The sequence below is a fragment of the Aquarana catesbeiana genome, linkage group LG05 (genome assembly GCF_042186555.1).
Source record: "Aquarana catesbeiana isolate 2022-GZ linkage group LG05, ASM4218655v1, whole genome shotgun sequence".
NCBI classification, from domain to species: domain Eukaryota; kingdom Metazoa; phylum Chordata; class Amphibia; order Anura; family Ranidae; genus Aquarana; species Aquarana catesbeiana.
Window position 1 is genome coordinate 583,473,147 of NC_133328.1, and position 17,030 is coordinate 583,490,176.

A 17,030-nucleotide genomic window follows, 5' to 3' on the forward strand; every position below is an offset into this window, starting at 1 on the left:
GCTCAACTGCAGAACGGAACCTCCATATTTCAGAAAAATTGGGCTTGTTGGCTTCATAATAGTAGAAATATTGCTACTTTTTGATACTACTTCCATTATAATCTGTGTAATTCACATCACTAATACCACACTAAGGCTGGGTTCACACTATCGCCGCATGTGGCGCACAGCAGGGGTCCGAATTTTTGGCTGAATTCAGACCTGAAACGGACCAAAAGACGCACAGGGCTCCTGTGCAAATTCGCATTGGAGCCGCAGTGGAGATACAGTGGGGCAAAAAACTATTTAGTCAGCCACCAATTGTGCAAGTTCTCCCACTTAAAAAGATGGGAGAGGCCTGTAATTGTCATCATAGGTATACCTCAACTATGAGAGACAAAATGTGGAAACAAATCCAGACAATCACATTGTCTGATTTTTGAAAGAATTTATTTGCAAATTATGGTGGAAAATAAGTATTTGGTCACCTACAAACAAGCAAGATTTCTGGCTCTCACAGACCTGTATCTTCTTCTTTAAGAGGCTCCTCTGTCCTCCACTCATTACCTGTATTAATGGCACCTGTTTGAACTTGTTATCAGTATAAAAGACACCTGTCCACAACCTCAAACAGTCACACTCCAAACTCCACTATGGTGAAGACCAAAGAGCTGTCGAAGGACACCAGAAACAAAATTGTAGACCTGCATCAGGCTGGAAAGACTGAATCTGCAATAGGCAAGCAGCTTGGTGTGAAGAAATCAACTGTGGGAGCAATAATTAGAAAATGGAAGACATACAAGACTACTGATAATCTCCCTTGATCTGGGGCTCCACGCAAGATCTCACCCTGTGGGGTCAAAATGATCACAAAAACAGTGAGCAAAAATCCCAGAGCCACACGGTAGGACCTAGTGAATGACCTGCAGAGAGCTGGGACCAACGTAACAAAGGCTACCATCAGTAACACACTACGCCGCCAGATCCTGTAGTGCCAGACGTGTCCCCCTGCTTAAGCCAGTACATGTCCGGGCCCGTCTGAGGTTTGCTAGAGAGCATTTGGATGATCCAGAAGAGGATTGGGAGAATGTCATATGATCAGATGAAACCAAAGTAGAACTGTTTGGTAGAAACACAACTCGTCGTGTTTGGAGGAGAGAGAATGCTGAGTTGCAACCAAAGAACACCATGCCTACTGTGAAGCATGGGGTTGGCAACATCATGCTTTGGGGCTGTTTCTCTGAAAAGGGAACTGGATGACTGATCCGTGTACATGAAAGAATGAATGGGGCCATGTATCGTGAGATTTTAAATGCAAACCTCCTCCCATCAGCAAGGGCATTGAAGATGAAACGTGGCTGGGTCTTTCAGCATGACAATGATCCCAAACACACTGCCCAGGCAGCGAAGGAGTGGCTTCGTAAGAAGCATTTCAAGGTCCTGGAGTGGCCTAGCCAGTCTCCAGATCTCAATCCCATAGAAAACATTTGGAGGGAGTTGAAAGTCCATGTTGTCCAGCGACAGCCCCAAAACATCACTGCTCTAGAGGAGATCTGCATGGAGGAATGGACCAACATACCAGCAACAGTGCGTGACAACCTTGTGAAGACTTACAGAAAACGTTTGACCTCTGTCATTGCCAACAAAGGATACATAACAAAGTATTGAGATGAACTTTTGATATTGACAAAGTACTTATTTTCCACCATAATTTGCAAATAAATTATTTCAAAATCAGACAATGTGATTGTCTGGATTTATTTCCACATTTTGTCTCTCATAGTTGAGGTATACCTATGATGACAATTACAGGCCTCTCTCATCTTTTTAAGTGGCAGAACTTGCACAATTGGTGGTTGACTAAATACTTTTTTGCCTCACTGTATGTGAACCGACTCCATAGAGAGCTGGTTAAAATCTCCTGCTATTGCAAATTGAATTTGGAGAACCCGCATCCAATTCGCAATAGTGTGAACCCAGCCTTAAATAATCCTATAGGTGTAACAATGGATACCAATCTAGAGGACAAATTCTATGTATCGCTATGTCTACATCCATAGCCTACCATCCCTTTCTACTCCCATTTGTGATCCCTCTCCACACTTTATTCCTTGTATTTTATTTCTATAGTCCTATTACTGTAATGTCTCCAGTGCTCGACCTAATGTTTGTTTCCCCCCTTCTGGTAACTGAATGGCATTATTGTATACTGTTTGCTGTTACTTATATTTTTCTTTAAAAAGCTCAAAAAAGAACGATATTTAAAAATGTTGGTGCGCCGGTCTGATGGTCCTCAATGAGCATGTGTGCATATGACAGTAACACTAGTAATTCTATGGATGAAGCATATAAATGTATCTGGCATTGCATGTGCATATCCAAACAGAGATCTGTATAGTCTGCCATCATTCAGCAAATCTCTATTCCATGATATCCTTTGACTGAGAAAGGAAAATATCCAACAGATGTATGTAAAAACACGGCAGCTGTATTGTGCTGATACATGCCAGTATGTGCTTTATAAACAATGAAAAACTAGTAAGGATGAAAGCACCGAACATTGCACATATATATTTTTTTGGATATACAATACAATGCTTTAAAAAATTTCTAGGTTAGTGGTTTCCAATATTTTTTCACTTGGGTACCCCTTGATAGACCATTACCATAAATTGTATACCCCCTCTATGGGGTTGGGACAGCCAGAATGGGTGCCAAAAATGTATTTAAAAGAGAAATATTGCCAACATTTTTTTGTTTTTTGGCCATATTTCTCTTTTGGGTGCTATGTTGCTAATGTTGGAATTTACTCAGATGCCTGATTGGCAGCTGGATCAGCCTTTAAGTGCACCGCTGAGAGCTGTAATCAGCCGGTTCTACCCTCTCTCCTGCCCGGAGCACTGACAGTCACCGCTCTCTGCTCAAAATAGACCAAGAACTGAGCAGTCAGCAGTCATGTGATCACTCAGTTCTCGGGCTTAGAGACGGCAGGGGACAGCTGTAGCATCACAGCGATGCCGCAGCATGGAGGTGAGCATGTATGTTTGTATTAATTAAAGTTCTAATATCACTGCAGGCATCTGCTTGGATGACAGGAGGTGACCCCAATGCATTTTAGCAGCAGAGCAGTAGGGCTCTTTTAGATGGGTGCTCAGCCCTATGCAACGAGAGCTAGAGCTGTTGGTTTACTTTTCTCCACAGTTGACCTGTGTGCAAGCACCCCATGAAAGTGAATGGATAGACATCGGCTGTTGTGACTCACCAGTACAGCCTAGTTTGTAGGGATGGAGGCATGGGTGCATGGACTTGGATGCACAGGCTCTGTGTTGGGGTTCTTGCACCCAATGCTGCGTACCTGTCAAACCTGTGCAAAAATTACACAATAATTGTATAACCTTTTAATTCAAACATTGGCATGTTTTGCAGAGTTACAAACCTTAAACAATGTTTTAGCTTAGGAGATACTCTGGAATTCTTTAGCCTGGGGACACTGTGATAGGTATACAGGGACCTGACTTTCCTCTGCTGCAGTTAATCAACCAAGCTAGGTCACTGACCTGCTCCTAGTTTGTGAAGGAACAGTTAGACTCCTTTCAACCGGGTGGACCGATCAGGTCAGTTTTTAGTCAGACCCAATCGAACCATCCATTGCCCTCTGTGTTCGTTGACATCCGCCAACATCTGATCTGATTCTATCCGCTAAAAACAGACAGATGTGGGGTCCGTTCCCCATCCATCTGGCAGATCAGATCGAGTAACAATCAGATGTAAACAGGCAGGTGGTCCTTTTACACCTGACCGCCCATCGAGGAAAGCAGGCTGTGTCCATGCCCGCTCTGCATAAGCGAAGCTGACATGGACCTGTCACCCGCCTCCTCAGCAGAGATCAGTGGAAAGATTCCCTGCTGAGCAGGCGGATCCACTGCCGGAGTCCACCTGTGTGAAAGGGCACTTACAGTATAGCTAAAGGCAAAACTTTTTTTATTTTGGATAGAGTGTGAGGGATTACAACCCATGTCCATTTTTATTTCTATCTGTACTATTAGGGAGATTCACCCTCTCTGTTTGCCTTGTGTACCATTTTAATTGAAAGTGAAAGTAAGAGAAAATCACAAATTTTAGTTTATCCCCAGAAAAGTAATACCCTAGTTCTGGTGACCTGGAGGTCCCCAAGAGATTCCCTGAATTTTCAGGGATTTCCCCTAACTTCCTGTTTGGCTATAGGACAGGAAGTGAAGGGGAATCTCCCCAATGGGACAAAGATGGCAAAAGCAAACCTTACAGGAGTTATAACGCTCACTTACTCTACCCAAAATGAAGGAATAACAACAACCACGGTGACCACGACTAACGACTAATGAGATATTATCTCTGCTGGAGTTGGCATTGGGCAGCTATGAAAGCCCAGTTCCTGAGCTCTTTCTTTATGACCTTCAGCATTGTTTTTTGTCCTGGCCACGAAAAGGACTATAGGACTAAGGTAAGTATTTGTCTTCTCATTTCTTCTGGGACCCAGCATGTAAAGTAGGTTTGGTGCTGCACTCAAACATTGGGTTTATATAGATATTCTTATAACACGTGAAACTAAAAATAGTTTTCATCATGTATACTGAGGGATTAAGACTAATCTTAGGATCATATAACTGGCCATCACAAATCTGTGCAGTTTATAGTATAGGTCTGATTCTGTGGTGGAAAAAGGCTTTTCTGCACATTAAATGTGCCATTATTTGAACATTTTTCATTTGAAATATTTTACTCTTATTGCTTAAACCAGAGTTTCCCAACCTTTTTTTAGTCATAGTATCTTTAAAATTATGACAAATTGTGAGGCACCCTGGTGTAAAATGTAAAGAACATAAACGTTGTCAATGGAAAATCTGAGCCTGAGATGATGCATACTCCCTTCACATCAGAGGTCCCTCATCATATCAGAGCTCCCCTTCACATCAGAGGTCCCTCATCATATCAGAGCTCCCCTTCACATCAGAGGTCCCTCATCATATCAGAGCTCCCCCTTCACATCAGAGGTCCCTCATCATATCAAAGCTCCCCCTTCACATCAGAGGTCCCTCATCATATCAGAGCTTCCCTTCACATCAGAGGTCCCTCATCATATCAGAGCTCCCCCTTCACATCAGAGGTCCCTCATCATATCAGAGCTCCCCCTTCACATCAGAGGTCCCTCATCATATCAGAGCTCCCTCTTCATATCAGAGGTCCCTCATCATATCAGAGCTCCCCCTACACATCAGAGGTCCCTCATCATATCAGAGCTCCCCCTTCACATCAGAGGTCCCTCGTCATATCATAGCTTCCCCTTCACATCAGAGGTCCCTTATAATTTCAGAGCTCCCCTTCATATCAGAGGTCCCTCATCATATCAGAGCTCCACTTCACATCAGAGGTCCCTCATCATATCAGAGCTCCCCCTTCACATCAGAGGTCCCTCATCATATCAGAGCTTCCCCTTCACATCAGAGGTCCCTCATCATATCAGAGCTCCCCTTCACATCAGAGGTCCCTCATCATATCAGAGCTCCCCCTTCACATCAGAGGTCCCTCATCATATCAGAGCTCCCCTTCACATCAGAGGTCCCTCATCATATCAGAGCTCCCCCTTCACATCAGAGGTCCCTCATCATATCAGAGCTCCCCCTTCATATCAGAGGTCCCTCATCATATCAGAGCTCCCCCTTCACATCAGAGGTCCCTCATCATATCAGAGCTCCCCCTTCACATCAGAGGTCCCTCGTCATATCAGAGCTTCCCCTTCACATCAGAGGTCCCTCATCATATCAGAGCTCGCCCTTCACATCAGAGGTCCCTCATCATATCAGAGCTCCCCCTTCACATCAGAGGTCCCCTTCACATCAGAGATTCCCTTCACATCAGAGGTCCCGCATTATATCAGAGCCCCCCTTCACATCAGAGGTCCCTCATCATATCAGAGCTCCCCCTTCACATCAGAGGCTCCTCATCATATCAGAGCTCCCCCTTCACATCAGAGGTCCCCGCATTATATCAGAGCCCCCCTTCACATCAGAGGCTCCTCATCATATCAGAGGTCCCCTTCACATCAGAGGTCCCCTTCACATCAGAGGTCCCCTTCACATCAGAGGTCCCTCGTCATATCAGAGCTCCCCCTTAACATCAGAGGTCCCTCATCATATCAGAGCTCCCCCTTCACATCAGAGGTCCCTCATCATATCAGAGCTCCCCCTTCATGTCAGAGGCTCCCCATCATGTCAGAATTTCCCCCCTATACATCAGAGCCCCTCCTATATGCCATGGTTTTCCCTCCACTTTCCTTACCATTAATATGGCAGTATTTCTTTGTGAATTTTTTGCAACAATAACGTCATACACTAAAAGTATTGCACATAAAAACTACATGAATTTGTCACAAGCATTGGTACTGCAGGAAGCTAAAAATCAATGGATTTACTGGCATGATCAAAACCTAGTCAAATTATGTTAGAGGGGACATTCAGATAAGCAATAAGTATCGTGTTAATACTATTGATTGCATAATATATATATATATATATATATATATATATATATATATATATATATATATATATATATATTGCTTTACGTTAATTGCCAAGTGATGAGAATTTGTCGAAATTCTAAATAATTTTAGCTTCCTGCGATGAGTACCTCTGCAGCAGGGTGTCCAAAAAGATAATTATTATGCCTTTGGCCAAAAAACAACTCATGGCTGCAATAATGGACCCACCACGGCCTGCTTGAAGAATGTAGAAGTTTAGTACATGCCCATCAGAGTGACAATTTTGGCTCAGCACACCAGCACTGTAATGAGCGCCAACTGGTGTGAATGGGTCCTAATTGTCCATTTCGTTCTCCCAAAGGTCAGATCACCCTCTAGTGCTTGCTGCCAACAGACAATACTAGAGTGAAAATCCCCAGGTTTACAGATAAATCTTCAGCCTTTCAGTAGCTCACACTTTGGGAAGGACTATTTTAGTTTTACAACCTAAACTTAGTTAAATGTTTTTGTAAGTGATGGTAACTTACATTCAATGAGAATTGTCCCTTGTGCTGGTGATTGCTGGAAATCTTCAGTCCTGTACTGTTCTGGTGCTGCTGAGGTTAATATTACTGCTGAACCTGCCATAGGCACTCATTGAAAGTGCTGACTGGCATTTCTACCCCCCTCCTCCATTCATACAAGCTGTACTACAGCTTCCCTCAGTGAAAAGCCCTCTATGAATGAAGCCCTTTCATCCATTTCCTCCATTCATAGAGCACTTTTTTTTTACATGGAAGCCATAGTAAAGCTTTTATAAATGGAAGAGAGGGGTGGTAAGGTTGGGCATAGTCTGCATTCTTGATGAGTGTCTGTGACAGGTCCAGCCAATTTAGTTGTAGTGGTATTTTAGTTGACTAAAATCTCCAGTACATTTTAGGCTGGGTTCACACTAGCTGCGGTCGTGGCTCACAGCGGGGGGTCTGGTGTGTCCCTGTTCTCTGTTTCAGGTCTGAATTTTTGGCTGAATTCGCACCTGAAACGGACCAGAAGATGCACAGGACCCTTTTCTAGTGCGGACCGCGGCCGCCCCGGAGCTGTGTGAACCGGCTCTATCGAGAGCCGGTCACACTCTACTGTCATGCGAATTGGATGTGGAGAAATCCACATCCAATTCACATCAGTGTGAACCCAGCCTTAGTCAACTAAAATCTAATGGGTTTAGTTAAATTGTAATGCAATTATTTAAGCTTTTCTATAGAATTTCCAAACTCATTATATACTCCTGGAGTAAAAATCTAATAACATATTATTATTTATGGTATTAATGTTTGAACATGCACTACAGACACAGATTTAGTCATTGTGATCTACTGTATAACCAGTGTTTAATTTTGTTGTCAAATTTTGATTTAGTTATAGTCATAGTCTTTTGACTATATTTGCCATTTTTGTCTTAGTCGTATGTTAATCATCTGAATTGTCTAAGTTTTAGCCATATTTTAGTCGACTAAAATAGTGTTAATTTTGTCAACGAAAATATATTATTCAACAAAATTAATACTGAGGATTACCACTGCAGGTGTATAGGGACGGGTGGGGGTGCAGAGGACTAAAGACTTTAACTAAAGCTGCCCATAGATGGTTCAAATTTCGGCCACTCCCTTCTGAAATGGCCGAGATTCGAACCATCTATGGGCACGCTGATTGTACCCAATTCAATTGTTGTACGACGTGGGTACAACCAACATGTCGGATATTTCATGCTGTGATTACCAGTGGCTATAGCCGCTCACAACAACCATTGTGTTTCGCCCCCCCCCCCCCCCCCCCCGCTGGGAGAACACAATAGCTCTGCGGGAGGGATTTCCTCATCAGCACTGACTGTGTTGATGGGGGAATCAAGCGATTTTCTTTTTTTTTTTTCCTAGAGCCCGTGGTTGCAGGAAAGAAAATTGCATTGTCTATGACTGGCTAAAGCAGCCACTAGCACCCAAGACACTACTCATTGAATGCCATCATTTCCCTTGAGCTGGTTTTGAAAATAAAATCCAATTTACAGAAACTTAGACTTTAAGGATTGCTGTACATTGACATCTGTTCTTACAACACAGTTACTCTTGAACATTAGAACCACATCCCCAATATCAGTCAGTACGCAGCTGAACTATAACGTACTTGTAATATCCGTAGATATTATTGCTCAGTCTCAACTAATGATAAAGGAGATGGAGTTTGTCTTAGGAGCTGTGTTCCATTCCACTACCAACTTGACAAATGATAAAACTTCTTCAGCGAGGCATTATTGCACTTCCCTCTAATCCTGAGGCTTGGTGATAGATTACAGAGGGCTACAACACATTTCACTCAATAAGCTGGAGCCTCACCAGTCAGAGCACAGAAATCTGCAATAAAGATGATTGTTTCCACGTAGACTGATAGCGGAAAATAATGCCTAAAATGTTGCCTTTTGTGTACTTATTCCATGTTATGGGTGGTTGGTTGATTTAAAATGTGATACATAGATAGAGATTAGAAATTTAATGAAAACCAGAGACAGGGCAGATGTTAACCCAGTCTGGTATGAAACTGTTGTTACTGGTGCACCAGGGAGCATTCTTGTTCTTTAGACGTGGAGGCCAGACCCTGGTTGATAATCTGGTAACTCCAGCTTTAGCCTGGTGGTGTATTTGAGGACATTTGAGGGATGCCTTGATTTTTTAAGAGGGGTTTAGCTTAAAGAGGAAGTAAAAACCCTGATGGGTTTTACGTTCTCTTTTGCTCCCTACAAACCCTGCAAATTAAAAGCATAATGGGATAGTATGCATCGCATACTAGCCCGATTTGTGACAATTACCTGCAAACGAATCCATCGCTGTCCCCTGTGCAGGCTGCGTCCATCTTCACCCCTCTTCCTTCTGGGGGCCGCGGACTCCGGCTCTATGACTGGCTGGAGCCAAGCGACGTCTCTCCCGGGCATGCGCGTGGGAGCCGTCAGTAACTGCACACGCTGGGGGAAGAAACGTCACAGAGGTCCGTTTCTTCACAGCGCATGTGCCGATTACATCATCAGTGCACTACAAGTGAAATATATTTACACTACCTATAGGTAAGCCTTATTCTAGGCTTAACTATAGGTAAAAGTCACTAGGGAGGGTTTACAACCTCTTTAAGGTGTATGTAAACCCTAACGTTTTATATTTCCTCCATTTTGTGCTGTAAACCAATTGAAAGCATATAGATATATCTGTTTGATAAGTGCAAACATATACCTGTTGTCCCTGTCAGAAATCCAGTGAGCTCTGACTTCTTATGCACTCGGCCTCTGAAATCTGAAAAAGCTATGTTATTAGCCCTGCTGTATTCTCTTCTGTTGACTACAGAACATCCCCACTTATGTTGTGGAAGTGGTGTTCCATAGTCCAATTCAGGAGTGACCAGCCTGGTCTGACAACTCTGCTTGTACATAAATACAGTACAGTCAGTGAGCTTTGTCCCCCTAGGACAGAAAACGTGTTAATGGCAAGGATCAACTACAAGAAACAAACACAAAAGGGCGCACCGGCCTATTGCATTATCCCACACTAGTCATTTATTAAGAAATTGTCATACAATGTACTCACAGATGTGTGAATAAACGCGTGAATAATGTGAGGTAAAAATACTTAAAAAAAAAAACAAAAAAACAATGCAGCCACCACACCAAAAGACAAGTAAGCTGTTACATTTTTGTTGGGTTTACATACTCATTAAATCAAACCAGAAAAAACAGGACTGTAACCTCTAAATGGTCTTTAATTGTCCATAATATGTGCTATAATGCATGTTTGAAGACCACATTGTCTACAAAGAGTAACTGCAGTTGTGTTTCATGTTACAGGAAAAGAAGTCCATCCATATCCAGAGACCAGAATCAAAGATACGACTCTCGGGACGATATAGGGGAACATTCACAGTATGTTACATCAGACAGCGCAATGCCTAGATCACCATCAGATTTTTCTGACCGGCGATCGCCGCGGGGGCCTCAGATGTATGATGAACCTGAGCACGATGATTACCGGAGAAGTCGGAGGCATTCTAATGAGTATTCGGTAGATGAGGAGGACATTCAGGACAGGGATGAATATGAGAGACAAAGGCGGGAAGAGGAGTATCAAGCGAGGTATAGGAGTGACCCTAATTTGGCTCGATATCCAGTAAAACCTCAACCTTATGAAGAACAGATGCGCATCCATGCGGAGGTTTCACGAGCGCGACATGAAAGGAGACATAGTGACGTTTCTCTAGCTCACACAGAGTTAGAAGAGTCTCGGATGTCAATGCTGAGGCTAGACAGACCGTCACGGCAAAGGTCTGCATCTGAACGTAGGGCGGCCATGGAGAGTCAGCGCTCTTATTCTATAGAAAGAACTAGAGATGTGCAGGGGCCAAGTCCTGGTCGACAAAGGAACTCAAATCATAGTCCCCCAACTCCTAGGAGGAGCCCTATTCCTAACGATAGGCCAGAGTTGAGGCGCAGTGATTCTTTACGGAAGCAGCAACACTTGGATCCAAGTTCTGCCGTGAGGAAAACCAAACGAGAAAAAATGGAAACCATGCTTAGGAATGACTCACTTAGTTCAGACCAGTCTGAATCTGTCAGGCCACCACCGCCCAAGCCTCATAAAACGAAAAAGGGAGGTAAAACACGCCAGATCTCGTTGAGCAGCTCGGAAGAAGAGCTGGCTTCAACGCCGGAGTACACGAGTTGTGATGATGTTGAGATTGAAAGTGAAAGTGTGAGTGAGAAAGGTAAGACTCTCAGCTGGCTCCATATCCCGGTGTGGAATTTTACCTACATACATGATTTCATCAATCTTTCCGCATTCTCTCTGTGTTGTTCTGTCTGTTCTAAGAATAACTTGTGCACAAATGTTTTTGAAATGAAGTTATGATTGGAGTTGTATCTCAGTTTTAACAGTTATTTGGTATTTGATTTTTTTGGTCATATTATTGTATGAGAGATGGACAGATTGGTTTCAGCTGCAGTTTTCTTGGTAGATGAATTGTGCAGCTATGATACTTTGTAGGTTGAATATAATTGGCTGATTTTCCTGAATATATAAGTGCTAAGTCACAGTATACACAGGAAATCCATTAAGTCATAAATCATGATTACAAAGGCTCATTCAATGTATAATTCTGTGTGGACAATAAAAATGAACTAATACATATTCAGGAGGATCTGGGTATCCCTTTTAAAATGAAAGTACACTTGAAGCTTCAGATTCACAGCCCATGCTTAAATTGTCTACCCCTCTTTAGCCTTGGTTCACACCAGTGCGGCTTCCAAATTGCGCTACTTCAGCACGATTTCAAAGCTGCAGATCAGTGTGGTTGGGCTCTCTGAAGTTATCATAGGTAAAGTCTAACATTCAAAAGTAGCTTTAATAAGGGGCCCATAGACATGAAATGGCCATCACATCACCCCATAGTTGCATACCTAAAATCTTTGGCCATTCAGCCATTGTTCTCTATTGTTAGTTCAAAGGTAAGCACAGTATTGTTTTCCAGTCCATAACTGCTCATAAGATAACATTTTTTTGGTCCATGCCCAGGGCCAAAATAAAAAGGTCTAATAGTTTTCTCTTAGAGCCGGTTCACATGAGGGCGACATGTCAGGCGACCTAGCCGCCTGACAAGTCGCCTCCCGTTCTGTACAATGGAACCGTTCTAATCGGAGCGACACAAGTCGCTCCGACTTAGAAGAAAGGTTCCTGTACTACTTTGGGGGCGACTTGCATAGACTTCTATACAGAAGTTGTCTTGCAAGTCGCCGTGGCAGTCGTGTGCAGGTCGCCTCGGTTAGGCGACCTGCAAGTCGTGCCGCTTCTAGTGTGAACCGGCTCTTACAAGTTAATTTTTGCATTTTATAATTGAAGTGTATCTGTAGTCAAAACAATTTTTTAGATTTGGATACATATGGAATTATTAAATCCTTAAATCTTTTTTTACTGTCCTGGAGAAACAATGAGAGGAAAGTTCCTCAAACTGACAACTGTCATCTAATGGCGTCCCCGTTGGAGGATTTCCCCTTGCTGCCTGTCTTGACAACAGCTATAAAATTTAGACTTTCCAATCAATTGGTCTCCAGGGCAAATACGGAGGGTGGGCTACCCTAGCTGGGGCACAGACTACAGAAGTTCTATCTAAAAACTAAAAATAATAATAAAAAGGCTGGCGATACACTTCTTTGTCACAGGAATACTGAAAGCTGCTTTAATGTCTGATGTGCAGGTACCCAGAGATTTCAATACTACCCAAAACTGTAGGACTTTTGCCCAATCAGAGCACCTTTGAACATTGTAATGATATTTAGTTGTATATTTAGAATACTATCATACTGACATCTCATTGCCTTATTCAAGTGCTGTTCTTAAAGTGTTACTAAACTCACAACAGTAAAATCAGTCTGTATATGCAGTAAAGCACTCTTGTTATACTCACTGTGGAACCTCAGGGGTTAATCCTCCACATTGTGTAAAAAACCTGTTTGATCCTGGCTTCTCTGATCCCCCCTTCTTTTACTGTCCCTATCCCATCTCCTGATAGCACAGAGACCTAGGTGGGATTCTGCACATGCTCAGTTTGGTGTGCATTGCTAGAGATTTTTTTTTTTTTTTTGGGGGGGGGGAAGGTGCATGTGTTCAGCACAGGGCCAATCATCACTGTCCAGACAGAGGGTCAGGGGTCAGGGGACAGGACAGTCAGAGGAGAATGAAAACTCCTCGTACAAGCTTTAACCAGGCACTGATAGAAGTCATAAGATTGCTATATACTGCTGATGAGAAACGGTATTTAGCAGTTTGTATTTACTAACATTTTTGCATTTCTGTGTTCTGTGTACTGTGAGAGACCAGATATAGTGAATGCAGGGTCCTGGGTTTAGTAACACTTTAAGTCTAATATTCCATTGCAACCAATCAGGATTCATTCTACTAACATCAGACCTGGACAACATGAATTTTGATTGGTTGCAACTTAAGTTTTTAAGTGTCTCTGCACTTAAAGCAGAAGTAAACCCATCCATAAAACAGTTTCATTCCTGGCACGTGCTGGAAATGTAACACTCCCATTGGTTGTGCACTCAACCAAACTGTCAAGCCATCCAATGGCTGGTGTCATAACTGATCACATGTGCAGCATCATGGCAGTTGTAGATTAAACAGAGGCAAAGATGGCAGCTTCCTTGGCTGAAAACGATAGGGGGGTTTACTTCCACTTTAAGAATTCACTCTCTTTAAATAAAGCCGTAAATATGTGAAAAGTTAAAATTGTGTAGGACTTTAAATCCTTCTACAGTTTTATTGGTCATCACTGAGTTTTCTTTCTAGCCAAAGAAGTACTTCAAAGAACAATGATCTACGACAAGCCACAGAATCAAATCGCAGATCAGCTTTTGTTATTTTTGTTTTCTCCATTGCTTGCTTGTAGAGATTTAATCTGATTATTTTATAGTTTACTGCACTTTGCACACCACCATGGCTCTTTGCACTGCCTTACTAGATAAGCTGCCCTAACACAGTGGAGGTAATGAAGCAGATGATTGTGTTACGTTTGTTCTTTTATACACTCTGTATAGAAGTTCATTGTGGAAATATTTATTTTTTTATCCATGTCAAATTGTAGTTGCTGGATTTTCACTGCATACTTCCTTGTTATTTATAATATTTTATTATCAAATGTTATTTTTGTAGAGAGAAATTTAGTCCATTCCCCATCTATGCTAACAAAGTGGATGGAGGAATTTCTACTGCTGGTTGCAGTGGCATTGACAAACAGTAAGGTTAAAGGCAAATGGACTCTGCACTCTGCAAGTGCAATTGCTCCAGACCTTAGTAAAGCAGAAGCTCTGCTGACTTCCATCATCCAATCATGTGCAAGAAAAAATGCATTTTATTTTTTTAATTTTCCTTTTATGCGATTGGGTATTTTTTGCAAAGTGAAGCTTTACCTCATTTACCAAGCCCTGGAGCAACTGCACTTGTAGAGTGCAAATGCACTTTGCAAAGTGCACAGTCTATTTGCCTTTAGTAAATCAACCCCATTGACTGCATATAATAGGATACAGTCACTGTTTGGTCGATAATTTAACACCTTGTTTTGTCCATCTGGGTTTTTGCTGGGTAACCCATGGCTCAAATTTCAGCTGATTCAGCAGGAATCAGCCAAAATTTGACCCTTCTATGGGGTACTTTTAATAAACTTTAAAGCTGAACACTGCTGTAAGTAAATGATTTTTAAGATAAGGGGCATGCGTATTATTACTTGATTCTTGGTGTCCTTTGTGTGTTTCTTCCGGATCTCCGCAGCAATCCAGCATGACACTTTACCTCTATAAAGAGTCTTCTTGTGATAAAGACTGGTGACTGCTGCTCTCTCTGCTTGTGCAGAGTGACTGATCTTGTATCCACCCCTTCTATAGTTATTTGCAGGCAGCTTGTAGTGGATGGAGCCTGTTGGGCCCTTCCCACTGCTCTGCTCTGCAAAAGGTATGTGCAGCACAGTGATGATGTTATCACTAAAGCAAATCCAAAGAGTGTACAAGTATGCAGTACATATGGCGCTCCTAGAAGAAGTGCAGAGTCCCTTGGTCCATTGGAACTTTCATCTGTATCTGTAGACCATCTACAGGGTAGAGGAATGGATGAGGCAACTGGATGGATAGATCAATCAATGACTGAACAGAAGAAGGGACTGAGACTGGAACCTCTGCAGCTCCCGCAGAAGATCTGGGTAGGATCACCTCAATGTGGAAAAAAACTAACAGCAGGGCGCTGAGGTCAGTATCAAATAAAAAACAGTTTAAGATAAGCAGCACACTTACATTGAAGTTAGCATGAAACAGCATGGATAGGGAACACCTGAGACCAAGCAGCTGTGATCAGTGTGAGGCTGTAGGCCTCACTGAGCAAACAGAGACTGAGGATGACATGGAGCCAGCCAGCTCAAAGTATTGACATTAGTGGCGTCGTCCTAAGCTGCACACGAGGATGAAAGCTGTCAAAGTGCCTGGTGGATATCGGGAGATGGCGTGTTTTTCAGGGACTTTGCCCCTTTTTTTAAATGCATTTGATAAAAAGGGCAAAGTCCCTGGAAACACGTCATGCACGCGCCCTTTCCCGACATCCACCAGGCATTTTGACAGATGTCATCCTCTTGTGCAGCTTAGAACAACGCCGCTAATATCCACACTTTGAGCTGGCTGGCTCCCTGTCATCCTCGGTCTCTGATTTCTCAGTGATGCCTACAGCCTCACACTGATCACAGCTGCTTGGTCTCAGGTGTTCTCTATCCACACTGTTTCATGCTAACTTCAATGTTATGCCCTGTACACACGATAGGATTTTCCAACAACAAAATCCATGTTTTTTTTCCGACGGATGTTGGCTCAATCTTGTCTTGCATACACACGGTCACACAAATCTTGTCGGAAATGCCGAACGTCAAGAACCAGGTGACGTACAACACGTACGATGAGCCAAATAAAATGAAGTTCAATAGCCAGTGCGGCTCTTCTGCTTGATTCCGGGCATTCGTGGAACCTTGTGCATTGGGATTGTGTACACGTGATCGGAATTTACGACAACGGATTTTGTTGTCGGAAAATTTGAGATCCAGATGTCCAATTTTGTGTTGGAAATTCCGATGGAAAATGTCTGATGGAGCCTACACATAGTTGGAATTTCCGACAACAAGCACCCATCGAATATTTTTTGTTGGAAAATCCTATCGCATGTACGGGGTATAAGTGTGCTGCTTATTTTAACCTCCCTGGCACTTTTCCCGAGTGTGGCTCGGGGTTAAATTTCAGTACCATTAGCAGTAACCCCGAGCCACACTCGGGATTGCATTGTAGGATCATGGTGCAGGTTACCTACCTTGTCACCAGGATCCTGCGAAGTCCCCCCGCTGTATCTGTGGGCTCTGTCCTCCGCCCGATACCTCTGTGTGCCAGGCTCTGTTCCCTGCAAGCGCCGCGATGCACGGGGGCGGAGCCTGGCGGCAAATTCAAAAAGTACTAAATTCATAACACAAACAGTGAACTGTAATCTTACAGATTACATTATAGTATGAAATCATTTCACATCCCTTTTGTCCCTAGTGCTTTGTCCTGCCCATGCAGTTTTATATTATATATACTGTTCTTTCTGCCTGGAAACTTGAGATTGCCAATAGCAACCAAAAAGTGTCCCTTTACGTCAAAAGTAGTTTTAGACCAGCTAGAAAACAGTGATAGTAAATTAAAAAACTTGCAGAATTGAGCGATAGTGAATCGTGGGGAATTATATTATTATTTTTTATAATTATTTATAGTTATTTATTATATTATAATTTATGATTTTGTGTTTCAAACTTTATCATACCCGGGACATCTACTAGACTCTTGTTTGGACAAATGTAAGTGTTATTACTGAGAATTACAGGCCTACAATATAAAACATCAAATTTCTATGCAAAACAATTGTACTGCTTTGGGTCGTAAAAATCTGACATAACCATACTAAAGTGT

The 17,030-nt window shown here is 42.6% G+C and overlaps 1 protein-coding gene across 49 annotated transcripts in view; it reads left to right on the top strand.

Annotated features, from left to right (window-relative positions):
- Window positions 1-17,030, top strand: part of RIMS2 (regulating synaptic membrane exocytosis 2) — a 911,223-nt gene that overhangs the window by 387,271 nt on the left and 506,922 nt on the right. For all 49 annotated transcript variants that reach the window (XM_073632100.1, XM_073632110.1, XM_073632087.1 and 46 more), the window contains one exon: window positions 10,356-11,269. In XM_073632100.1, the coding sequence (XP_073488201.1) occupies window positions 10,356-11,269 (914 nt within the window). The remainder of the gene's footprint in view (window positions 1-10,355; window positions 11,270-17,030) is intronic.